The sequence below is a fragment of the Nipponia nippon genome, unplaced genomic scaffold (assembly GCF_047370975.1).
Source record: "Nipponia nippon isolate SJK-2023a ecotype South Korea unplaced genomic scaffold, ASM4737097v1 scaffold_6, whole genome shotgun sequence".
Taxonomy (NCBI): Eukaryota; Metazoa; Chordata; class Aves; order Pelecaniformes; family Threskiornithidae; genus Nipponia; species Nipponia nippon.
In genome coordinates, this window is record NW_028262380.1 from 64,975,857 (window position 1) to 65,001,456 (window position 25,600).

The 25,600-nt window shown below is 56.7% G+C and overlaps 3 protein-coding genes across 10 annotated transcripts in view; all 3 read left to right on the plus strand.

The window, feature by feature from the left end:
* Positions 1-2,751, plus strand: part of DMP1 (dentin matrix acidic phosphoprotein 1) — a 46,806-nt gene extending 44,055 nt beyond the window's left edge. For all 7 annotated transcript variants that reach the window (XM_087737630.1, XM_087737632.1, XM_087737633.1 and 4 more), the window contains 2 exons: positions 439-693; positions 852-2,751. In XM_087737630.1, coding sequence (XP_087593756.1) covers positions 439-693; positions 852-2,132 — 1,536 coding nt within the window. In that variant the 3' untranslated portion in view covers positions 2,133-2,751. The remainder of the gene's footprint in view (positions 1-438; positions 694-851) is intronic.
* A 333-nt stretch (positions 2,752-3,084) lies between these two features.
* IBSP (integrin binding sialoprotein) lies at positions 3,085-16,592 on the plus strand. Of its 2 annotated transcripts, none has more exons than XM_009467712.2 (7): positions 3,085-3,212; positions 12,771-12,835; positions 12,916-12,966; positions 13,094-13,165; positions 13,355-13,411; positions 15,412-15,513; positions 15,826-16,592. In XM_009467712.2, the coding sequence occupies exons 1-7, from the start codon at positions 3,113-3,115 to the stop codon at positions 16,402-16,404; spliced, it is 1,026 nt and encodes a 341-aa protein (XP_009465987.2). In that variant the 5' UTR covers positions 3,085-3,112; the 3' UTR covers positions 16,405-16,592. The 2 variants fall into 2 exon arrangements, with proteins under 2 accessions (XP_009465987.2, XP_087593221.1); XM_087737095.1 differs by lacking the exon at positions 3,085-3,212 and adding an exon at positions 3,436-3,492.
* Positions 16,593-18,639: 2,047 nt separating this feature from the next.
* On the plus strand, positions 18,640-24,447 carry MEPE (matrix extracellular phosphoglycoprotein). The gene is made up of 5 exons (XM_087737588.1): positions 18,640-18,776; positions 19,536-19,607; positions 21,190-21,243; positions 22,026-22,118; positions 22,229-24,447. Exons 2-5 carry the CDS (start codon positions 19,548-19,550, stop codon positions 24,224-24,226), a joined length of 2,205 nt encoding a protein of 734 aa, XP_087593714.1. The 5' UTR covers positions 18,640-18,776; positions 19,536-19,547; the 3' UTR covers positions 24,227-24,447.
* The last annotated feature ends 1,153 nt before the right edge of the window (positions 24,448-25,600 follow it).

Consider the following 25,600-nt stretch of genomic DNA (forward strand, 5'->3'; position numbering starts at 1 on the left):
CCCGCAGGTGGCAGCCACTTGCAGAGCAAGTCTGGGATGGGGAGCCAGCCCCGGGCAGGCGTCCTTGGACCAGGCACCCGTGGGAAGAGCTGCCGCTTCTGCGGGTCTTTGAGCTTTGCCCGTCCACTCAGTCTTTTCAAGCTGGGTTGGTTTCACCTCATTTCGCCCTGTGCACATTCCCAATTCACCCGATGCGCGCTGCTGTGTTGGTCCTGAAAAAGGAGTTTCTGTGCTCTGAACTTCATGCTTTGGGGTTTTTTTGGTTGCCCTTTTTTTTGCATCAGCAGAAACAACTGAAGGGCAGAGGTGTGAGCAATGAAAAAGGCTTGAGCGCTTGCATGGCTTAGGAGCGATACATCATCCTGCAGCAGTAGCAGTAGCAGTAAACGTGCAATGGTGTTTAATAAACCAAGGCACCACGTCATGTTTTCCCTCTAGGACACAGCAAGCGAAGATTACAGCAACAAGCTGGGCAACCTCCTGGGTGGTGGAGATGGCGGACATCCTCCTGCCAGTGCGGAGACGGGGGACAATGCCCTTGCCGGGGAGCCGGCGGGTGGGAATGCCGTGGGCGAGGAGCTGGGCGAGCATGGTGGCCAAGACAAGGGAGACAGAGCTGGGGAGGCTCAGCACCTGAACCGGGTGGACCACAAGGACGCGAGTGCCCGGGATGGGAACGGCCTTGGTTTCCTGGTGAGTGAGTGGAGAGGGGTGTTTTTCTCTGCCAGGAAAGTGCACTTAGCCCCAGATCTGGGGTAGTCAGGGTAGTGCTTGGCCTGCACAGCGAGTGGTGCCAATAGTGCCTGTGACTTGCAAGTCTTTGCATTTGTTTCCACTTGCCACTTCCATAGGAGGAGGATGCACGCGATGCTGATGATGGTGACAATGGAGAGCGCCATGGCACTGGAGTCAATGGGCTTCCCTCCCTCGCCGGCGGGCTCCTGGATGAGGAGGATGACAGCGGGGATGACACCTTTGACGAGAACGGGGAAGAGAAGGGGGGCGAAGGTCCTACTTACGCGGCTGGTGCCGACAGGGCAGGCGAACACGGCCATGACGCTGGCCGTGGGGATGCCGGGGCTGGCAGAGGACACGGTGACAGCAGCAGCAGTAGCAGCAGCGAGAGCATCGGGGCGGACCACTGGCGCTACAGGAACTACCTCAGCAGCCGCTATGAGCGGACCTACAGGCGGGGAAGGGGCAGCAGCAGCAGCCAGGAGGAGGAGAGCTACGACTTCGAGGATGAAGCCATGCAGGGCGATGATCCCTCTGTCTTTGATGGCCCAGGCAGCAGCTACAAAGGGCGCCGTGCTGGCCCCCATGCCCCAGGGAGCAGCCGGGAGAGCGGCCGCAGGGCTGGCTCCCACCGCTGGGAGGAGGGCGACAGCATGTCCCAGGAGGTGGAGGACACTGACTCAGAAGAAGACAGCCAGTCCACAGAGGACAATAGTCAGTCGGAAGAGCCTGTCGCCAGCCAGTCAGAGGAAAACAGCGCCAGCCGCTCTGGGGAGGATGGGCAGGGCGAGGACAGCAAGTCCAGTGAGGGCACCGCTGACCAGTCAGATGAAGAGCCGGGGGAGTCTCCAGAGGACGCCTCCCAGGAGGTGGTGAGCACGTCGAGCGAGCGCAGTGGCAGCCGGTCCCGGGAAGGGCAGGAGGACCGGGAGTCTGCTGAGGACAGGAGTGCTCCGTCTGCACCTGACAGTGAGTCTGGGGAAGACGAGGGCGACCAGAGCAAGTCCAGGGAAGACGATGACGACCAGAGCCAGTCCACAGAAGACACTGTGGAGGAGTCAAAGGAGGACGAGAATGACTCCGACCCTGATGGGGACGTGCCGAGCACATCAGCCGAGAGCCAGAGCGCATCCCCGGAGGACGATGGCAGCCAAGAGGACAATGCAGGCGAGGACAGCAGGTCCACAGAGAGCAACAACACCGAGTCCCAGGAGGACAATGATGATGATGATGAGGAGAGCCACTCCCAGGAGGATGCCACGCGCGAGTCCAGCAGCCGCGGGGATGACAGCTCGCCACAGAGCCTGGAGAGCAGGAGCCGCAAACGGCGGCCGGGCACCTACCGCAACAAGCCTGCTGCTGACTATGATGACAACGACTGCCAGGACGGGTACTGACGCGTGCCCCACAGCCTCGGTGCTGAGGGGTATGGGGGGAGGTGGGGTTTAATTTATTTGCTATGTAGCCTGGTTGACTTCTTCCTGAGAAGATGCTGTGGATAAAACGGAGGCGGGTTCACCAGGGCTCAACCTGGGCACGCCACACTGTGTGCGAAGTGGGAGGTGATGCCAGACACAGGGAAAATGCCAAACCGCAGCGAGAAAAGCCCTTTCCTATACCAAACCCAAGAGCAGCTGAGAGCTGTGAGTGCCAGCAGAGTGATGCTGCCCGCTTGCCACAAGGGCACAGTGGTGGCTCGGCACTCCGGGAGCTGTGCCTGGGTATGTTGGGCAGAAAGGTCCCTGCGTTCACCCCTTGTATTTACCTACCACTGCCCTAAAAGCACCTGCCCAGACTTCAATGGGAGCTTTCCATTAGCTCCATGTCCTGCACATAAGAAGGGAGAGCTACAGCTGGTGTGCACACGCGGTGCGTGAGCTCAGCAGCGTGTGAAGTACCACTTCAGGATGGGATGTATGTAATATTTTGTAAGAAATGTACAGAAAACATTATATTGTATCCTTTTTGCACTTGTATTTCAAAGCTGAAATGTACCCTGTTGATTTCTTTAATTACCATTAAAACCATCAAACTTCACAGTGGTGTGGTTTGAGATGTCGCTGTTTTTCTTTCCTGGGGGACCTGGGTGCTGCGATTTGGGGTCGGACTGGAGCGAGCGGGGAGCAAAAGGCAGGCTGTTTGCATGGGGAGCCACAGCGTGCTGGGGTGAGGGGGAAAGCAGAGGCTAAGAGGTGTTCCCACCCACTATTTCCAGGTACCCCAAGGGCCACCCCTGCCCCTAGGTGACCCAGCAGTGTGTAGAAAAGCTGGCTAATGACCCCAACGAGCTGGGCCTGGGGCTTTGCTATATTATGGCAATCACCTGCTGTAGTGTGAGTAAGGGCTGTTCTGCCCTTCCTGAGGTGCTGGGAAGGAGATGCCCCAGGCCATGGGGGCTCTCCTGGACCACTGGCTCTGGGTGCTCACGGTGGCCCCCGGTGCCCCCTGGTGCCAGGTCTCCTGCAGCAGAGACGCAGGTGAGCAGGGGAAAAGGGGTTATCGGGGGCTGGTAGATCATGGGTAAAGCCTCTTTTACTCAGTGTGTCTTTCATTTTTTTTTTTTTCTCCTGCCAGCAAGCAAGTAAACAACACGTTACTTGTTTAAAATCCCATCCAGGCCCTTCTTACTTGTTCATGTGTGTATGATGAGCTGTATAGCATGGGTATCGATGCTGATGGAGGAAGCCATGGGCTGCTGCATAGCTGCACAGTTTTGCAGCATGGAGTTGTGGCTCTGCAGGGGACAGTCTCCAAGGGGTCAGTGCAAGTGGGTGCATGCCTTTCACCTGCCTTGGGTCACTGGTGTCATTGCTGGGCATTGCAATACCAAATTCAAGAACCAGTAAAGAAATGAAATATTTTTTTACCTACTTATAGCAAAACTGCACTTAATTTGTAGACTCTTTCCGCCACTACAAAAGCTGGGAGCTGAACAGGTCCTGATTGTAGTGAAATTTATGTTTGAATTTCCACCCTGTGTAAGCTTTTTCTGCTTCTGTATGATCTCTGAAATGTGCAGCTTCCCTACGCTGCTGCCCTGGGAACGATCCTCCTTCCTGACCCTGCCTCCTCCACCCCACTGGTCTCCACTTCACAGTGGATACCTTGGTTGTGACTTGCCCCTTATTTTTTGGACCCCTTGCATTAGCTGCATGAGGAGTTGGGGATGCTGTGACGGTGATGATTCCTGTCAGGATTGTGGGTACCAAAATGCTGGTGCACAGCCCCATTGCTGGGGTGAAAGACAGCAAGCACAGGTTTGGCTGCAGCCCAGAGGTGCAAAAAGGGCTGGGTAACAGCTGTTGCTTTGGTTTAAAATTATAGTAATGATGTGTTTGCTGGCTCTCTGGGCGGCGGCGCAGGGCCCAGCGCTGCTGTGAACTCTCCCGTGCCCAGCAAGCGGTGCTGCCGCTCAGGCAGCGGAGATGTTTCGGGTGCCGGCTCTGCCACTGGGCTGGCTCGCATCCCCGGGGCCATCAGAGGTGGCGTTTGCATGGGGACAACTGGTGGGGATGGGGACTGGGAGGTTTTTTTTCGGGTCCCTCCAGGAAAGCGAGGGGTGCCCCGCAGCTCTGGGATGAGCCCGGCCCATGAGCAGGACGGCCGAGACATGTCAAGGGTGGGATGAAACTGCTTCTTGCAGTTTGTGTGTGACCCTATGTCCATCCTCAACCTTGTGCGAGCAGCGCTGGGGCGAGCGGCAGCACAGCACAGCTGCGGAAGGGGCCACTTGCCTTCAGCCCCCTGCAAAGGGGATGGCGAGCGCTCGTCCTCCTCTTGTTTCATGCGCGGAGAGAAAAACTGGGTTGATTCGGCTTTAGTTTGAGCGGGAGGGGTGTGTGCCTTGCAAACACGGTATGCAGCACCCCGCTGCACCCTGTGCTGGAGGGGTAGCCGGCTGCGCCCCCCCTGCACGTGGGTCCCCTTCGCGTGCCTTCCCAGTGACGTGCTGTGGTTGCGCGCGTGTCCCTGCCAGCAACGCCCGAAATTTGCCTCCTGCTGGCTGGCTGCTCCCCAAAGGCTGGGGAGCCAGTGCCAGTGCTGGCTGCTGCCTGCCAGTCCTGCCGGGATGGCTTCCCACGGGACTGTCCCTCCCGGGCATCATGGGACACACACACACACACACTCAGCCCTTCGCTGGGGAAACCTCCTGTCCGGCCACAGGGAGGGAGCCGCTCATGTTGGCCCCATGCAGGGATGTGCCCAGCACCTGGCAGCACGTGTCTGCAAGGATAGGCAGGTTTTGGGGGACACTGGTGGCACGGGGCTGTCCCCATCAAACGCTGTTCATCTGTGTGCAAGTGGGGTCACCCCGCTTGCCACCTGGAGGAGCTTGGTGGTGGGCAGCGCTTCACAGGGTGAAGTTTTGGATGGCCAGAGATAGCCTGGCCAAAAGATGCTCGCTTTGAGGATTTTAAGGCATTTTCGTCAGCAGCATGTGTGTTTGGTTTTTGCAGCACTTGCCTGTGTGCAGTGAGCATCCGAGGGGAGTGCTCCCGCTCTCTGCTGTCGGGCATGCAGGAAAAGCAGCTGGGAAGGTTGGCCACGGGCTCTGCTGTCGCTGGAGGTGTCCCTGCATCCTGTTTCGGGCTGATTGTGCGATGAAGTTGTAAGGGTCAGCTTGCCCAGTGGGTTAGGCAAGGATAAAAAACGCCCATGTCAATGTATGCATTTTTCTTATCCACCCACACGGCATTTTTTGTGCGTTGGGGGTGGCCTTTACAGCTGAACACAGTGATTTACCCAGGAATCAGCACTGGGATTTAAAGCAGATATTTTTGGTCGCGTTTGGGTTTGTGAAAAGATGAGTCTGCATCATCTTAAAAGAAAGGTTTTTTTGTTTGTCTTTTTGTTCTTTCCAAGAAGAAAAAAAATCTATTTTAATAAGTAGCCAGTGTGGCTGAAGCGCTGGGAGGCAGCAGTGCCGAGCCCGGCTGCAGCAGCTGGACTTGGGGCGCCCACAGTGTGCAAGCTGCATTTATTTAATCTCCTTATTTTCCTGGCTTCGGTAGGAGAAACAGAGAGACCCTCGCGACCCACAGAGCAGCCTTCCATCCAGCAGCGGCTTTTTTGGCAGCATGGCCAAGTGCCCTGGGCTTTCCATGGCGGGCTGAGCACCACGGCCAGCTGCAGGGCTTCTCCTTGGCCTCTGTTTGTCTTTAGCAAAATGGGAATATCTGTGGAAGAAACAATCCGATGGGATTGTCTCTCCTGTGCCCCCTGTGATGGATTTTTGTGATGGGAGCTGCTCCTCGCCAAGCGTGCGGTGAGGCTGGGAGAGTTTGATTGTGTTTCTCTGCCCGGTTCAAATGGGGAGGAAAAACCTCTGACGGAATCGCTGCTGCCGTCAGTCTGAACAAAAGAAATGTCTTAGCCATGGGAAAACAGGCTCTGACCTCAGTGAAAGCCTAAAATATTACAAACCTTTCCAATGCTCTAAGGAAATCTTTCTTCTAACTCCCTTTACTGCCATGTGCTTCAGTGGCAAATAACTCCCACCCCCCCACCCAGCGCAGCCGTGTCCTGGGAGTTTTGTGGTCCCCCCAGCACTGCCCCAAGGAGTCGGGCACCACAGGATGGCACGGAAGTGCAAGCATTAGCACCCACCTGTACTGCAAGCCCCGAACTCCCTATGGAGACCTTAAAGCTGCAGAGTGAGCAAGTGGTTTGCAGTTCACGTTTTTCTGTCTTCACACCCTGACATACAAAGCTGCAAAGAGCTCGCGTTTTGTTTTGGCACAAGGCGTCAGGTTTCTGAAAACAGGAGCTGAACCCGCAACTGGGGAGCAGAGGCAGCACCCGTCCTCTCCGGTCCCAAACCTGACGCTGTTTTACCTGCAGAGCAAAAAGCAGGTTCATAATAGCGTGAAAACTTGTAAAGCCTTCTTTTTAAAAAATAAAACGAGTGCCTGAGTGTTAAGGTACTTATTGCAACAGGCACGTACTTGTCTGTGTATATATGGATACATATACAGGTGTCGTGCAACTAATGTCTGTACACAGTAACAAGTAACGAGTGCAAGCGCAGCAGTTCCCTGCTGACACACGCAGCGTGCTCTGCCTCTGCTGCAAATGGCAACTTTTTAAGCCCAAATGCAGATTTTTTTTGCAGTTTTGAGCAGGGTGTGCAGCGGCGGGGAGGTAAGCAGCCATTGCCAACGGGAAGCAGCATGCCTCCGTGCCATCCAGATGTCTGACTGTCCAGGGACACTGATTTGATTTTTGGCAGAGAGCTCGATTCCTGAGCTGGGTGTGCAGGTTGTCAGTGAGTACCTCTGCAATGAACCTGGGCTCTCTGCCTGCTCTCCTCCCCAAAACGGGGCCTTTTGGGGGTTTATTTGGTTTTTTTCCTCCTGTTTCTGTCGTGTGGCTGTGTTTGAGGCCTCTCACACATGGATGGAGGCAGCAGACTGGTGGTGGGACCAGTCCTGGTAACTTATTCCAGCTGGTGCACAGTTTCTTCTTCCTGAAAAAAACAAAATGAGCAAAAAAAACGGAGGAAATATGATATACAGGTATTACTCAAACACGTGAAGACCTGGGTGGTGGCAAGCACTGGGATTTGTGATAATGCTGTGACCTTGCCTCAGTGATTTGGTGGGGTTTTATTCCCTAGAGTTCAGGCTACCTCAAAGTGCTCGTGTTACAGAGCTACTCGTGGCCCACATTTTGCCAGGTGTGTAAATAGAATTAATTTCCTTTATCTGGTTTCCTGCCTCAGAGAAAAAGGAAAATTACATGAAACATTTAGTTGCAGAGGGCCAATATATAAAGGTTGTGTACTGATAACTGAGGTGGATACGCGGTGCATTTTAGGTGTTCTCCCCTCCCGCTTTTATTCTAAAATCGACTGCTTGCAAAAACATAACAAGCAGCGTGCCCAGCTGATGTTGATTTGCATTTGGGTTGCTGTGAGAGGCAAGGGGGATGAGAGAGGGAGCCCTTATTCCGATGCTGTTTCTGATGCACCCTGTCCTTGCTCATGTGTTGGTTGACACCCGCCTGAACATGAGCCAGCAGTGTGCCCAGGTGGCCAAGAAGGCCAATGGCATCCTGGCTTGTATCAGGAATAGTGTGGCCAGCAGGACCAGGGAGGTGATAGTGCCCCTGTACTCGGCACCTCGAGTGCTGTGTTCAGTTTTGGGCCCCTCCCTACAAGGAGGACATGGAGGTGCTGGAGCGTGTCCAGAGAAGGGCAACGAAGCTGGGGAAGGGTCTGGAGCACAAGTCTTATGAGGAGTGGCTGAGGGAGCTGGGGTTGTTTAGTCTGGAGAAGAGGAGGCTGAGGGGAGACCTTATTGCTCTCTACAACTGCTTGAAAGGAGGTTGTAGCAAGGTGGGGGTCGGTCTCTTCTCCCTAGTGACAAGCGATAGGATGAGAGGAAACAGCCTCAAGCTGCGCCAGGGGAGGTTTAGGTTGGACATTAGGAAAAACTTCTTCACCAAAAGGGTGGTCAAGCATTGGCAGAGGCTGCCCAGGGAAGTGGTTGAGTCTCCATCCCTGGAGGTATTTAAAAGATGGGTAGACGTGGTGCTCGAGGACATGGTTTAGTGGTGAACATGGCAGTGATAGGTTAACAGTTGGACTCGATGATCTTAAGGGTCTGTTCCAACCTTAACGATTCTATGATCACTTCGCTCCCCAGTTTGTGGCCGTGGCATACACACTCCTGTCCCTGACAGCGCATGGGGACAGGTGGGAGCCGGGGCAAGCTCTGCCTCCAGTGCCCCCCATGCACATTTCGGAGGTGTGCTCCATGGCAGGGGTACCCCTTTCCCTGGCTGCAGCAGCACTTCGGCCTCTCCCCACTGCACTGCAAGTGTCCTTCTGGTTTTGTGTTCTTTACTTATTTTTGGCCCTGAGGTTTCCTTCCAGAATAGCTCCAGGGCGTGGAAATAGGATGGTGCAGCCCCGACCACAGCCTCGGCCCCGCAGTGGACCCGGGCAGGATGGGAGCACGCTGCTCTGCTCGTTTACCACCCTGCAAAAATAATAATTAAATTTGGACATAGGAGCCATGTCAGCCTGTGCGAGACAGGGACACTCTGACCGTGAGGTCTCCACAGGCTTGGGCAATTACATCAAAACAGTACGCAGTGCCCTTGCCGGGCCATGCTGGGTGCAAGCCCACCCAGCTTCAGCGCAAAGCTGGTGCCAGCAGCTGGTGTAAACCCGACGGGACCGATGGCGGGGCTTGGGTGCAGCAGCAGCTGCCTGGGGGGTTTGTCATCGTCCGCTGTGCGAGGGCAGCGATGCGCCCACGCAGGGCTTGGGGAGCAGGCTGCCTGCCTAACCCCCAGCTCGCTTGCCAAAGCATGTAACGAGCAACACAGCAGCACACTTGTACACGTTAAAAAAAAAACAAACTGATGGGAGTGCAGAAGGGAAACCATTGCATTTGCACACGTGGGCTGCACGCTGCACGCCTGCCGCCTCATCTCAACATGCTCCCAAAAAGTGGGTTTTTGTTGCTGTCAGCTGTTGGCACATCCCCCAGAGGCAGGCGAGCTGTTCCGTGTTTTGTTTCCAGCTGTTTATCTACAAAGGTGAGATTGTTTTCATGAAGCTGTCAGATGCTGTGATCACTTTTAATAAGAGATACCAAATGCTGCTTTTGGGCAAATGGGTGACCTCTCCAAGCCCTGCTGCCTTGGACAGCCGGAGTTCTTGCAAAACTATTAAGTGCTCCAACCCTGAGATGTGATGCTTTTTAAAATTTATTTTTTTGTATTAATATTTTAAATTGAAATGTTTTGGATGCATTTGGCCAACTTCCCTGCTGGTCTCCCTGCGTTGTGCTGCGAGGTTGCTGCTGCTGGTGGCCTGCCCAGGCAGCACCCGCTCCCTGGCCCAGGAGCTAAACATAGGTGCTGGCCGCGCAAGGCACTTTAGCACACGTTAATTATCCTGGTGCTTTTTAGGGATCTTGGGTGAAACACACATTTTTATAGTCAGTTTTCTTTTTTTAAGCAGCTTGGAGCAGCAGCCCTTTAATTACATTAAAAATCGCCTCCCACCAGCACTCTCTGTTCCCCAGCCCTGATGAAATTTAAGCTGAAAGCCGGGCACGTGCTCACTGCTCTCCTGCACAGGGCAGCCCATGACGGCGTGGGGCAGCGGGAAGCGGGGCTGTCTCTGTCCTGTGCCCCCCACATCACCCCCCAGCAGGGCGGCCCCTCCACCTGCCCCAGCCCCATGGTGCTGGGGGGGCGGCAGGTCCCTCATGATGCTGGTGTCTCTCTTTACTGGAGGCTGCTGCGTTGGCATCGGAAAACTGCATGGCTTCTTTTTTTTTTTTTTTCTTTTCTATTTTTTTTTTTGTGTGTGTGTGTGTGGGTTTTCCTGGCCCGAGGCGCCAGCCGAAAGCCACGGCCAGCTCCAGGCCTCCCTTGTAATTACGGCTCCTCACAGTGACACAAGGGGCTTTGAAGCCCATGGGGCAGGCACAGCTGCGCCCTGCAGCCCTGGGGTTTGCACGGCAGGGACACGGCCCAGCTTGCTGCCAGGGCTGCCGGACCCCCAGGGGGCTGCAAGGGACCTCTCCCTCCCCAAAAGCATGCGATGTGCATGGTGTTTCGTCAGCAGTTAGCAACTCCCCACGATGTACCTGTTGTTGATGTGGTGATGAGCAAGAAGACAAAATAACAACAACAAAAAAAGCTTTGTCTTTCTGGTCCTAACCTGGGAATTTGGTTAACTGGAAATCCTTTGCTTCCCAACCAAATTCAGACTCAAACTGGGCTCCCCTGGATGTGGGTGAGGCTTTTGGCAAGCACAGCCCCCGGTTTTGAGCAGAAACATGAGCTTTCAGGTCTTCCACTGCAAAGCAGATTTTTCTGCCCTAAATAACCACAGTTTTATCACTGGCTAACCTGCATGTCATTGATCTGCTTGAAGGCATGCATTTTCCAGCCCCACCGTTCTCTCCCTGAGGGTTGTAGGGCTGAAGGCATCAGCTGGGATTGGCAATTCTCCTTGCTGCTGTGGAAAGCAAAGCTGCGTTTGGCGAGGAGTCATTCCCCTGAGCTGCTGCACCCCGGGCCCGTGCAGGAGCGGCAAGGGGCCTTTGCTGGTGAGTGCAAGAAAAATCTGGGAAAGAGCGAGCAGAGGTGCACTGGAGAGCTGGGAGGCTGAAATCCCAGTAGGAAATGATAAATATAGGGAAAGGAGAAAGGATGTCCCTGCAGAGGTGGGTGCAGGGGGGCAGCCGCAGCACCTGCGTACCCCCATCCCCTGCCATCAGGTGCAGGGCAGGAGGAGTAGGCTCCCACCACTGGCCGTATCCTGCCACCAAGGTCCCCACTGAGCTTTGGGTGGCCATACGGGTGGGTTTTTTGCAATTTTTTGCCCCAGGCAGTTATTCTGCTTTGCTGCGGATGTGTACAGAGCTGCCAGATTTCAGCTGGGGAATACCTGATTTTGGAGAGCGGGGGTCCGGGCTGGCCCCTGCGTGGGTCTGTGTGGTTTGGGAGGCATGAGAAACAAAGCAGGTGTGCATTTTGTAGCATCACTGTGGCAGAAATGGCTCTCGAAGGGGGACTGGTGACACCTGTATCTGAGTCCCCTTTTCTTTCCCTGCCCTTCCCAAGGCCCATTTCACCTCTGCAGGCAGCCTGGAGAGGGACTTGTTTGGATTTAGCCTTTTTTTGTCTAATGGCTATGCCCAAGTGACTTGGAGCCGGGCCTTTGAGGTTGGTCTTTTTTGTCTTCTTGAAAAAACAGTGACAGAATTTCCCAAAAAGGGAGGTAGACACCCCCTGAGAACAGATTTCCCAATATTTATTTTAATTTAAATCCAGAGTGTTATTATACCCTCTGGTCTCCTGGCCATTCCTCTGAGGGCAGACCCTCAATTAAGCGGCGCGGTGCAAACCTCCCCGGGTTTGGCAGCGGTGCGGGGCGCTATGTTTGTGCACCAAATCTGCCGGCGTTGAAGTTTGGGGGTTTTCTGGTGCACGCTGGCGGGCTGGCGTCACTCCGGGCAGGGCGGCGACTGACTTGGGGGGGGCAAAAATAGACCTTATATCCCGGCGGGGCAGCGGCAGGAGGAAATCTGTGCGGGCTGACTCGACGAGTAGCTGTCGGTGCCGTGGCAGGGTAAGCTTGCTGCTGCTTTTCCCAGCTGGGTTGTGCATTGCTGTCTGCTTTTTGCAGGGGGATGGGGGGGCCTCAGCTTGCTGGAGGGGCTGGATGCTGCTTTTAGCCCTTTCCTGGGTCTGTGGCTTTATGAAGCACTCAGGTGGAGGGCATGAGCATTCAGAGCCTTGCTGCATGGCCAGGGAAGCTAGCTTGTGGCCAGTTGTTCTCTAGCCTGAGTTAAACGAAGATGGGGAAACTTCAAGTGCAGGTGAATATAATAACAGCATCTGGCTGATGGTGGGTTTAGCCAGAGGAAGGGTAGGAAAAAGGAAGGTTAGTGGGCCTGACTGAGCCTAGGGGAATGCCGGGAGCATCTCTCCCTGGGGGGAGGCTGGGGCGCTGTGGGAAGGGTCGGGCATGCTCCTTGCTGGGGCTGGGATGGAGGAGGGCAGGCCGGGTTTTGGTGCTTAGGAGGTGCAGCTTGGACCTGCGCAGAGCCAAGCCTCCCCCCCAGATATGCCTATGGGAGGCTCCTTGCATTGGTGCCTTGCCACGGCTATTTTTGTCAATGGCAGACTGTAGAAGCTGATTATATTCATTTATTTGTTTGCTTATTTATTTTTCCTCAATGAGGTTAAACTCTCTGTGGTGTAATTCCCAGGGGCACTGCTCCCTGGGCAGAGCCGGAGCAGGTTGCAGGGCTGTGGGAGGGCGGCCGCAGTGGGCAGCGCTCCCGCCAGCTGCTCCTGTCGCATCTCCGGTGGGGGCTGGTTTGTCCTGCTTGCTCACAGGCGATGGGGAAGCAGGAGAGGAAAGCTGACCCCATCGAGAGAGGGCTGGAGATCAGCCTTTCTTCTCCCCACTCACGCATGTGGACACAAACACCTGTATGGTTTGGGGTAGTGAGTGCTTTCTAGCTGAAAAGCAAGCCCTCGCCGTGTTTCGCTGTTCCTAGAGAAAGCAGCCATGAGGACTGCCCTGGTCTTCGCCTGCCTGGTGGGGATGGCATGCTCCTTCTCGGTGAGTGCCGGGCAGTGGGGGGCCCCCCCGGCCTCACTGGGGCTGGTGTGGGGTGTGTGCCAACCCAGCCTTTCCCCCAGGTCAAGAGCTGGCTGCAGCGAGCCAAGTCAGACGACTCGGAAGAAAACGCGGTAGGGCCTCCCCCCACCCTGCGTGCCCAGCCCCACGCGGCACTGGCCTTGAGGACAAGGACATTTCGGTCACTCCTGTACCCAAGCTCCCAGGCTGATGGGATTTAATGCCTTTTTCTCCCGGTAGGTGTTCAAGAACAGGCACCGCTATTACCTGTACAGATACGCCTACGTGCATCCCCCGCAGCGATGGTACCAGGTGGGTGCTTCAGAGGGTTTGCTGATGCTTCGCAGCGCACCAGATGTGGAGATATCGGCCCAAATGAGATGGGGGCACAGTCTGCGCCCCGTCTGCCACTGGCCTGCAGGGCTGGGCTGAGACTCTCGCACTCGTGACACCAATGGAGACCCGCCAGCCCGGCTACAGCTTGGTTTTCCCTCTCCTTAGGGCAGTGACTCATCGGAGGAAGAGGGGGATGGCTCAGAGGAGGAGGAGGAAGGGGGGGTGAGTATGGCAAACCAGCAGCCCGCAAAACAAATACGGGAATTTGGGAACTTTCTTTGGTTTTGTAGTCTCTGTTCATCAGCATTTGTGGCCGCTGACCGCCCACAGCCTTGCACTCTGGATGCGACTGGATTTTCTACTCTGGGCTTTATTATTTTTTGTGTATTTTTTTCCTTTTTCTTCTTTTTTTAAAGAGGATGGGTGGGGGATGCACCAAACAATCTGGAGACAAACTTTCCAGGTTTCCATTTGCAGTGGCTCAGAAAGGAGCAGGACAGGCCAAAGGGCAGAAAAATGGAGGCTCACCCGCAAGGCAAAAGGTGGTTAGGGACTCCTCTTCCCCTTTCAGGGTGCGTTGCCCCCATAGTGCTGATAAAATTGCTTTGGAAAACACAGTTACACTCTGCACGCGTGCACGTGGAGGGATGCTATACTGGGAGATGCACATTGGTACCAGCCCAGCCAGTAACGCTGCTCCTGTCTGCTGGGTCAATATGAGCTTAGGCACCGCTGCATTTGCGAGAGTCACCCAGGTCCAAAATTAAATGCCAGGGATTACAAAGGTCTCTTGTGGCTCACTGAGCTGCAAATGCTCAAAAATAATCCAGTGGTCTCAGGCACACAGGTGCTTTGAGACAGGGATCCGGCATGCTGGGAAACCTATGTGTCAGGTCCAATCACATCTCTTTTTTTGTTTGTTTTTTATTATTATTTTAATGCTAATTTCAGGGGTCTTTTTTAACAGGAGTGTAAGCCTGGGCATCTGGTCTTAAAAATCCCTTTGGAGGTCCACCTGGGGCTGGGGTGCAGCACGGGGTGGCCCCCGTCCCCCAGGCAGGTGCCCCTGCCAGCCCCTCCCTGCAATTTGCCCCTTTCTGCCTGTTGCTCTCCCCTGCCACTGTGATCACTAGGGATAACTTTGAGTAGTGGGATGAGACAGCCAAAGGGGGAATTTCATTCCCGAGGAAGAAATTAAGTGATATGCAGGAATGCAGCTGCTGTTCAGGGCTGCCCCTTTCGTTTCAAGGGCACCAGAGCGGTGGCTGTTCCCAGGCAGGGATGCTGTGTGCCTTCACTGGCAGGGGGTGGTCAGCAAGATAAATTGTGATGAAAGGCCCCAAGGTCAGTTATAGGGATGTAAGAGCACCCTCATAGCAGCTGCTAGATGGGGGAGCATCGCTCCCATCAGCACAGCCAGCTGCACCATGCAATTTGGTAGCCCTTCCAGTGGAGAGGAAAACAGCCTGGGTTTTATCTGGCATCAGATGCACCCATATTTTAAGTGTCTGAGTTGGCCCAGAACACCAGGGTGAGCGTCCGTGGTCTTGGCACGCGAGCAGCGGGGATTGCCCAGGGCAGGGATGGTAGCGACCCTGTGTCTTCCCCGCCATGCCACAGGCAAATGAACCCAAACCACCCACCCCCAGGCTGGGGACAGGGTGAGCTGCCCCACCAGGTCCTCAGTGGTTGCTCAGGGCTCTGCTTGCATTTTGGTTACGCGTTGCCTTTTTTAGTGGTGCAGACTGCCACGCACCCCGCTGAGAGACCCGCTCCGCTGCGTGGTCTCTGGGACCAAGCAGGGCTGATGGCTTATTGCTGGTGGGGTTCGGGCTCATGCCTGGCTTTGAGCCGTCACTCTCTCACCAGCTATCTACACCTGGTGTGTAGTGTGTCCGCATGTAGTGCGCCTGTGGCTTGCTTTGTTTATTGGAAACTGGGAGACAGAACTTCAAAAGCAAACCTTTAGATGCTTTGTAAAGCAAAATGTGTAGCTAGAATGGGAACACCCGACTCCAGCCACCACCGCTTAATTGCATGGCTTGGGCTGCCCTGCTGCAGCTTCTCGATTTCAGCCTGGGGCGAGACCCGTGGGAAAGCAGGAAACTCGGAGCAGCGCCCAAAAGCTGTGGGGGGATGCTGCATGCTCCGCTCGCTGCTGGGAGGGCTGTGCTCTGCTCCCGCTGCTGACCACCTGCCCCGTCCTCTCCCTGTCCCTGCAGGAGCCATCCCATGCTGGCACCGAGGCAGCTGGCCACCCTGCCGGAGCAGCCCTTGGGGACGGCCAGGGCGGGCTGGGAAGAGATGTCACATTCCCCCAGCAGGTGTGGTTTGGGGGGCTGGAGGGGAGCACCCGTGGGAGGGGTATGTTCACTGCATGCTTGCTTGCACCCACGGGATGCCTTGCACCCTGTTTCTGCCTGGGGGTCTGCTGCACAAGATGCCCACATCTGGGCCAAGCTCTGGGCATTAACCTGGTGGGAGGGTTGGAAGGGGCACACCAAAAAGGCAGCCTTGCCATGCAAGGCACTGGGGGGGATGCTCAGCTGTGCCCACACCTGCCCCATGCCATGCGGCACCAAAAAGCTGCAGCCTCCCAACACCCGACTAATGCCGTGTTATTTTCCTCCTGCCAGGGCAAGGGCTGCCAAGGGCCCCTGAAGGGGGGCAGGAACAGTGCTGCTGGCAAGGGGGGTGACTCTGAAAATGAAGACAGTGACGAGAATGAGGAGGAGGAGGAGGAAGAAGAAGTAGCCGAGAACGAGAATGGCATCAATGGCACAAGCACCAACACCACCAAGGGGGCAGATGCACCTCATGGCAACGGCACTGCAGCAGCTGAGGAGGGCACTGGCGCGGCTGAGGAGGAGGAAGAGGAGGAGGAGGAGGAAGAAGAAGAGGAGGAGGAGGAGGAGGAGGAGGAGGAAACCGAAGCCACCACCGTCATCAGCACCACTGGCGAAGAGGGGCTGTCCCAGGCGACCACCATAGGAGATGGGGGACCCACGGATGCCACCACAGCTGGGGAGCAGTGGGAGTATGAGGTGACAGCTGGTGGCCACGGCCGAGGGGACGAGGGCACCACCGATGGCAGCTATGGGGAGCAGGATGAGTATGCCCGTGGAGACAGCTACCGGGCCTACGAGGATGAGTATGGCTACTACAAGGGGCACGGCTACGACATGTATGGCCAGGATTACTACTACAGCCAGTGAGCGGGTGGGGGGGCGGCCCCAGTGCTGCCCCTCGCCTGCCCCATCCCGCTCAGGACCGTGCATCCGAAGGCTCACTGCAGCTGCCACGCGCCAGAGGGGACACCGGGCGGCTTGCGGTGCGCACCAGCTCCGTCCCAGGCTTTTTTTGTATCTCACAAAGCGAAATGAAATAAAGCAACCGAACTGAGCTTGTTGGTGACGAAGGGTTTGCTGCCACGTTTGCTGGAGTCAGCAGGGTGGCATGGTGCTTGGTGGGCTGAGGGTCTACAGGTGCTCACGCTGCTCAGGGTTAAATCTCTCTATTCCAGCTCAGATGCGCAAAAAAGGAGGGAGGAACAGAAAGGCTAACTAGGAAAGTCTCTGTAGAGTCCCCTCCAAAAAGCGGAAGGGCATTTTTAAGGTCACTGCTGTGGGATTACTGCCACATCTTATGCAGAGTTGATGTGAATTTGCAATATGCGGGCGACGATAACTTTACCACGTCTTCCACTCCTTGGTAGCATGCCTCCCAGGGCCTGACCACACACCAGGCAATATTAATAAAGCTAAAGACATTAATTTCTCTTTCTGTGCATCACTAGCTGTAGATGCACACCCCTGTAATGAGAGCTTTGCTTCTGCATTCCTGCACCAGGCATGTGGGTCCTACCGAGGCTGGGCACCTTGGACATGCATTTCGGACACCGGCACTGCAGCCCAAAATGGTCCACGTCTCTCCCTGCCACTCAGCCTCGTCCCCAGGGCAAGGTAGGGCTGTCACAGTGACAGCGGCGCGTCCGCTCGCCTCCTGCATCAGCGATGGGGATGCCCAGCTTGCGGTCCCCAGGATCCCTGCCCAGAGGCACCTTCCCACAGGACTGTGGCCCCGGCCAACTGGGCATCAGCGCCAGTGCTGGGGAAGGACCAGATCCCACTGGGTTCCAGGCAGGTGCCCCCATTTGGGAAAAGTGATGGCCCTCACATATGGGTTACGGCAGATACCACACTGCCCTTGCACTCCTGGAAAGGAAACCTGTGTTCAGCTGCCAATATAGGCCCAACTGCAAAATGAGTTTCTATTTTCGCAGCAACAAGCTCTGGCCACTGTACAAAACCGCCTCCATGTGCCAGAGCTGGGCTGCAGCTGCCGGGGTGGCAGGGGGTGCTGCCTGCAGGGTCGGCACCCCCAGTACCAAATTCCCTACGGCAGCACTGGGGAGCCCTGCACGTGCTTGTGGCTGGTGGGGGGGGACATAAGAGCCCTATCGTCCACATCCCCAGGGGGTGCCCAAAGACGTCAGTGAACCAGCCCAGACAAAGGGCCCTGGCACTGCTGGGGGCCGGGTCCCACTTCCCACGGGGTGCCCAGCCCAGCCCTGTGTGCGTCAGCCCCCCCGGGCACCCGGCCAAAGCTCTACCTCCCCAAGCCATGGCACATCGGCTGGCTGGTCTGGTACCTGCGGGGCAGCATCCAACTGTGGCTCCCTGGCTGGGGGGAAAGGGCAAGTTTCCTTTCCTCAGGATGCTGATGGTTTAAGCCTTTCTGGTGATAATGCAGCGGTTGTGCCTGCTCCCAGGGTTTGGGTTGGGGCAGGGTGGCGGGTGGGATGGGAACTGTTGTCACCATCGCCACAGTGAGTGACTGAGCCAGGCTGGCCGCAGCAGGGGAACCCCCCCTTGGCATATGCGTAGGCGACCAGCAATACCGCCAAAGCTAGAGGGGGGCAGGAGGAGAGTACGTACATCGTGCACATCCTCGTAGCACCTTCCCACAGCAAAGGTGGGCTTGAAGGGATCTGTGCAAGCAGCGCATGAAAAAAATCCTTTTTTTTTTTCTTCCTTTTTTACCACTCTTCTATTTTGCATTTGCACCGGGGGGGATGAGGTTGAAACCCAAAAAGCAAGTGTCGGAGGCTACAGCGTGGTGATGGCTCTCAGCTTGGCCAGCGCTGCCCAGTGGTGCCGGTCGTGGCTGCAGCCGGGCCAGGCTCGGTGTATCGCCCTTCCCTTTCTGCAGCCCTGCCGGCTTTCCCATGTCGGTCATGGCGAGCACGCTATGACCCGCTGCACCCCCCTTATCAATAACCAGGCTGGATGTGTTCCACACTAAGATCTGCGCTAATCATCGAGCAATTTCGCCTTCAGAACAGATATTTATAAACCATGCTTTCTGTTTATCCAGCCAGGTGGAACATTTGATAGCTGTCTTCCACCACAAACACATTTTTAGCTGGAAATTACTCTCCCTGGTTATCTGCGGGCGCTGCCAGCCCTGACAAATGTCCCTGGGCAGGAGCTGATTGGCTCTGCGCGCTCGGGGCCAACTTTAAATTTCAGCAAAGTGGGCACAGCCTCCACGGTCTGCTGCTGGGACCTGCTTCTGACGGCGAAAGGTAATCCTACCTAGTTTGCCTGCCCTGTCTCTCCCCAGCCCTTCGGCTCTGCCCTCCCTGAGCAGGGCTTCTCCTGCTTTCACTTGGGGCAAGCCGCGGTGGGGTCGGGGAGGCAGCCCGAGCTTTGGCTGTGCACGCATCTCTGCATCGCGCTCCTTTGAGCCTAGGTTGCTTTGTACTGCTGATGCTTGTGCATGATTTTCCTTCCAATGGTTTCTGTAGCAACACTTGCATGGCTGAAAATAGTCTCCGGGCTGGACCTGCGAGCCCAAGCTAGGGTGGATGGGTGAAATGAGAATTATTAGCCAACAGAGTTATTGTCTCCTGCCATTTATCAGTGCTATCGAAAACAGCATGTGAGTTTCTTAATTCAGACTTACAACTGTATGACTTAGCCTGCAGTGGTTTTGGTGGTCATTTATTGTAAATATCCACCCAAGCTGCTTTGACAGAGTGAGTTAAGAAGCTTTAACACCTGGTGTCAGAGCGCCCACTCGGTGCTGCTGGCTGTGCACAGGTCCTTGCCTTGCTGCTGTATGCACATGGCAAGAGCATCGCCTTTGCTGCGAGGCGTGCAGAGAGGCGGAGTGATGCCAAGGGCCACTGCAAAGGCTGGGGAAAGCCGCGGTCGCTGGATAACTCTGTTTCCATGGGGGCTTTGGGACAGCAGGAGCTTTTGGGATGCTGCTGACTGGGACTGTTGGGGACCGCAAGTCCTGGGAAGACAAACTCTAGTGACGCTTTGCTTTGTGCCTGCAGGAGCTGCCCAAGATGCAAACAACCCTCGTGTGCCTGTGCCTGTGCCTGCTCAGCATGGCCATCTCGACACCCGTGAGTATGGCTCTCCCGGGCTTCCCAGCATGCCGCCGAAAGCGTGGGGTGTACCACACAGTGCGCCCCGGCACGCTTTCAGCAGCAGGAAAACATGAGTTGTACTCGCCTATAGCACCTCTGGGGCTTGGGCAGGGGTTGAGGTGCTGGCGCAGAAGGGAACCCAGCAGGAAAAATATATATTAGCATTGAGGTGCCTGAGCATGTCCCTTTAATTTAGCAGTTAGGGCATTGTGCAAGGGCTGGTCTGGGTCGCTGTAACTCTTCCCCTTGATTTCTGTGGATTTGGGATCTGCCCAGAGCTTTTGGTCTGGGAACAGCCCGAGCAGAGCCACAGGAAGGGAGGCGCGGGGAGGACGCTCGCCTTACCCATGTGGGTAATGGGTCGGAGGGGCACCTGCAATTATATTCCAGCTCTCCTAATGTGAAATTCGGGCAGATATAACTGAAACAAAGTGCAAACTAAGATCAATATAATGGCAGCCATTTCTGCATAACTGTTGCCCAATGTAGTATATACACAGCTAGAGTGAAAATCTGCTCCTAGCGAAGGCTTGCTTTTCTGGCAGGGTAAGGAGGAAGGAAACCATGTCTTCCCTGAGGGCTGGGCCCCAGCCATGTGTCCTTTAGCCCCCAGGGCAGGCTTGCACAACACAGTCTGTCACAGGGCAGCACGGGGGAAGGCAATAAATCAGCGCAGATTTGCTTTTCAGATAGGGGCACAGAAGAGAGCCAGTTAATACTCTGCTGCGTACCCAGGGCTGTAATCCAGCCTTTGACGTTGTTCACAAACAATGGAATAAGCCAGGAATATTTAATACTCTGGGGTGCGTTTCTGCCCCTTTCAGCTGGGCTTGGGTGTTTCAGTGGCTGATTTTGCTGTGACCAGAGGGGGCTCCCCTCCATGGGGCTGTCTCCCCGGCTGCCATGCAGGGAATGCCCCGAAATGGCTTGGTGGGGCTCACAGGATGCTCCCACATTCAGATCCCCCATTCCTGAGGGATGCACTGGCCAATAAATCCCAAACGGTGCCAGGATAATCAGGGGAAGCCAGAAGCTTGCAAGCATGTGCAGAAACCTGACTGTGAGGGCATGGGCATCACTGCTCAGTTGCCCAGTAAATATTGGGAATCACCACCAGTTAACCAGCCTCAGGTTCCCATTGCAGTCAGATCCCAGCCATAAGTTGGAGCTTTGTGGTGTGAGCAGTGGTGCCACATATTAAAACTGCCCTGCAATAAAAATACTCTGCAGCAGAATCCAGTAAAAGGGTATTTGCAGACCAACAATGTCCTATTAAAAGTAGCGTACAATGCAAGCATGCTGTAGCAGAATTTGCAATGCTTTTCAGACCCTGGAAATGCGTCATTAACCTTTCCTATTGCTCGCTTTAAGCTGGCACTCCAGGTAGTGCTTGGGAATTTACTGGCTCATCAACACAGTTTTCCCACCCTTCCCTGGATGCTGTGTCATGCCCATGGCGCTGGGCAGGGCGGGCAGCCAGCAGTGGGCATCGGCAGCCGCCTGGATGCTGGGACAGCGTTTCACACCTCCGCTCTCACTTCTGTTTTGCTGCCTGTAGGTTCCACCGCCGCTGTCCGGGAGAGCTGCCGGGAACTGCGTGGGACAGCACCGGGTATGTGTCCCCCACCCCATCCGGACCCCGTGGGGTGCCCTGCACCAGGGGTGCAGGGAGAAAAAGATGCTTTTGGAGGGAACCCTGGTGAGCCATGGAAAAAGAGACCAGCAGTCCCCTTGCATCCAAGCAGCCCTTACAAAGAGCAGGGGAGGGGAAAGGTGTGATGTGATCAGGCGAGGGAAGGGCTCCCCCTCCCACCCCAGCTGCTCTTCTGCCCCTGCCCAGCCCCAGAGCACAAATGCTTGGTGCACTCACAGGTGAGGTTGTGAAACTCCCAGGCCCAGCTGCTATGGGTTATTTTCAAGACATATCAGTGTAAAATGCATCAGTAGCAAAATTCAGATGAGTAGCATGGAAGAAAATGCCTGGTTTTGCCTATTGGAAGCCAGCTGCTGTCCTTCCAGCACTTTGGTCGCCATTGGTCCCATCACTCATGTCTGATGGGACCATCAACCAGGTTGTTTATTCAAGCCATAAGCTACCTTGCAAAAAAAACCCCCAAAACAAAACCAAAAAAACCCACAGCTCCTGAAAGCAAGCAAAGTCAGAAAACAAGCCCAAGGGGAAACCAAACCCCGGAGCCCAGGAGGCAAACACATGCATCCTGCCCAGGTCCCTGCCCTCGCTGGTGGCCACGAGGTGATGGGAGCTACCACCCACCCTGGGGCCCCAGTGGGTGCTGGTGGGACCCTGGTGCGGTGCCAGGCACAGCAAGGGAAGCTACTGCCGTCACATTTAATAAGAAAATTGTATGTTTTGGTTATTTTCTTCCCCACCAGATACTGCTGAAAGGCTGCAATGCCAAGCATGGCTTCTACGTTTTCAAATATGTCTACTCGTTTTCGACGCGGAGGAACCAGACGCAGATAAAGGTGAGGAGGTGGCCAGGCGGCACGGCAGGACCCCGGCTTGGCTGCAGCGCCCCGTGCAGCCGGCAAGCACTGGGGCTGGCCCTGACCTCTCCCTTGTGTGTACTGCACAGAAGGAAGAGGCTGACAGCCAGAGCACTGTCCCCGGTCAGCAGCTGGGTGAGGACAATGCCAGGCAGGGGCCGACGGAGGATGGGGCAGCCCCGGAGCGAGGTGACAATGGCAGTACCAGTGTGATGGAGAACGGGACCAGCCTCAAGCCCAAAAACCGCAGTGCCCCAGGCATTCGCGGGGATGCTCACAGTCCTCGCCTGGGCACCAGCACGCAAGCACGTGGCGGTGTCAGTGTTGCGGGTCCCACCCTGGCCAGCTCGGAGGGCAGCGGTGACCTGGATTTTGTGGTTGAAGTCGACAGTGGTGTTTCTGTTCTCCCTCAGGGAGGACGCCCCAGCGAGGCCATGGCGGGGAACAGGTCCAGTGTCAGGAGTGAGGACAGGGATGATGGTGCTCCCAGAGGGGTTCCAGTGGAGGGGGCCACGACAGCCGGGAGGGAGGGGGCCCCTGCCACCAGAGGGGCTGGGGATGAGGGCAGCGGTGAGGCCACTGTCACTGTCCCTGGCCAAGGGCAGGAGGCTGTCATGCGGGGCACAGGGACAGGAGGTGCTGCTCTTGCCTCCGTCACCGAGAAGACGGAGGACGTCCAAGTTGATGCCGAAGGTGTGGATGAATACGCTTACATCCCCGACTCAGGGAGCATCACTGTCACCCACGGGAAGGTGGGCAGCACAGTGAGGGGCACCAGCTTCACCCAGATCTCTCCGGACAAGGACGATGAGGTCAACATCTTCATTGGGAGGGCTAACATCCATGTGGGGAAGCAAGAAACCACCCAGGCTGGTGTCACTGTTGGCAGCGAGGATGACAGCATCCCCACTCCGGGAACCAGCAGCTCCCTGCCTGGGCTGGGCGTCACTGCGGCACATGATGGCGATGATGATGATGGTATCCCTGCTCACGGGCAGCCTGAAGGACTGGCCACCACAGCCACCCCAAGCCATGTGGACAGCATCACCAGCAGCCCCGGGGATGGCCGTCCCACAGGAGACAATGAGGATGATGCCACTACTGTTGGTGATGGAGAAGGACCGGTGGCCCCCGGCCCCTGGAGGGTCGCTGGTGGTGACGTTACAGGCCCTGTGGGGGCTGGCATCCGTGGGAACGGTGATGATGAGGTGAGAGGTGAGGGGCAGAGGTTCGAGGGGAGGCCGGGCCACCTGGCTGTAACCAACCCCCGCCAGGAGGGTGCCAAGGAGGCCACTGCTGCTGTCCCAGCCAAGGAGGCCAGCATCTGCCTGGGCACTGCCGTGGCCTCCCCCGGGGTAAGTGAGGGGGACTGCACCACTGCCCCGGGGATGGCCAGCGGCCACAAGGCAGGCAAGAGTGCTGTGGTGGGGAGAGGGGGGAGCGGGGAAGCAGAGCTAGCCACCCCCCAGCCCCGCGGGGAGGGACGGCCCGGGGCTGGTGCGAGGGTCCGGCCAGGGGGAGTGGGGCTGGAAAAGCCACCCAGGATGGACAAAGCGCCATCCCCACACAGGAAAGCCAGCAGTCGGGCATCGAGTGGGGCCCAGGCAAGGGCTGGCGGCCATGGCAGCAATGCCAGGGGCAGGCCACGTGCCACCGAAGCAGGGGGCAGCCTCCCTGCGCAGGCAGGGCAAGCTGGGGGCAGCGTGGCGGTGGGCGAAGGCCAGGAGCGGGGGCGAGGTGGCGAGGCCAGGGGGGCGGGGTCCGGGGTCAGCCGCTTCCCCGGGCACCACGGCAGGAGGCTGGGGGCCGGGGCACCAGGGGCATTCGCAACGCTGGACCGCAGCAGGCAGGTGGACCAGGTGAAGCGTGCCGACGAGCTCCACGTCCGTGAGCGGGCCTTTTACACCCTCGGTGGGGCGGGGGGCAGCCCCCATGGCCGTTACACCAGCCTTGGGAGTGCAGACAGCAGCCAGTCATCTGAGGGGGAGCAGGGCAGCCGCAGCGACAGCCGACAGACAGGACTGCGGCCCTCGGGATGGGGAGCCCCAGGGCACCCCCATGGCCGTTGGAGCCGGGGGACCCTCTGAGGGGCTGCTGGTGTCCACCCCAGCGGGTTTCAGCGGTGGAGCTGGGGGGTCCCACGTGTCATCCCCCCCCAGCATCCCTGCTGCGGGCGCTGCTCTCGCCTGGGTGAGGGGCACCTCGCACATTGCTGGGGATTGGACGGTGCTTCGCAGCCCAGGATCCAAAAATCACTGGTTCATGCAATCCTGCTGTTAATTTGAGGGGGGCTGCGTTCAGCACTGTGACAAAGATGCATGGGTTTGCTGTTCTAGACAGCCATGTAACAGCAATCCTGCTACACAGCATAGGGTAGCCTTGTTTGTGCACTGATGCGAAGTGAGTAAATAAATGGTGAGAAAAAGCCTCTGTCCTCGCGGTTTCACTTCCAGCCTAATGGAGAAATAAAGGCATTTCTGTACCTAAGGCTCTGATGACTTTGGTGTTTGCAGCACGACTTTAAGCAGCTGCCTTGCCGTGAGCAGCGTGCTGCGGGGCCGCTGGTCCCCAGGCATTGAGGAGGTTCTGGCCCCAGCACATCCCTGGCCCAGCCATCACCTCCGGGGCTGCAATTTGGCCAACTGGCCCCGCACATTCCTCCCTTGGGGTATCAAACCCCCCCCAGCTCCTGCCCAGGGCCACTCACCTCCCCAGGCAGTTTGTCCTTGCTGGGGAGCCTCACAGAGCATCTTCCCCTGCGGTTCGTCCATCTCCTGCAGTGAGAAATCCCCGTTGTGCCCTCCAGCATGATGCCAGGGTGCTTGCCAACCCCACCGCCCTTCCAGCAGCACCATAACGCCTCGGCTGTGCCGCCGCCATTCCTACTGCTGGCCCCCACACGTGAGCCAGGCTGGGCTTCGACACGCGGGAGCCGTGCCACCGGTGGTGCCCAAAGTTAATCACTGTTTATGCAATTGCAGGTTGCTTTTTCTGTCCGAGAAGCTGCTAAAATGGGTGCGCTTGGCAGCGCGCTGGAGGAAACAGCACGGTGGGAGCGGCGTCGAGCCTCGCAGGGAGAGGTGCCGCCCTCAGTACATGCGGGACGGGACTCCCCACTGGCGCTGTGCCTGTGTGGGGAGAGGAGGTCGGAGCAGCTACGATGGCAGCCATGTACCTGCAGAGCACCTGCTCCCCTGCCCTCCACGCGGCCACATGTGGGGAAGGGGCAGGTCCCATTTCAGGCCATAGACTTGGCTCTTAGGGATTGAGCATGCGTGACTGATGCTGGGACCACCAGGACAAGGATAACACTGCGTATCTCACTGGTGCTATCAGTAACACCAGCTGTCAGGGCTCTGCCTTGCTAGAGCTCATGCTCTCCAGTGGAAATGATCAAAAATTGCATGTGCCCACTACGCCCCACACCAGGGCATCAGGCCCCGCTGCCCCCAGGGGAGCCG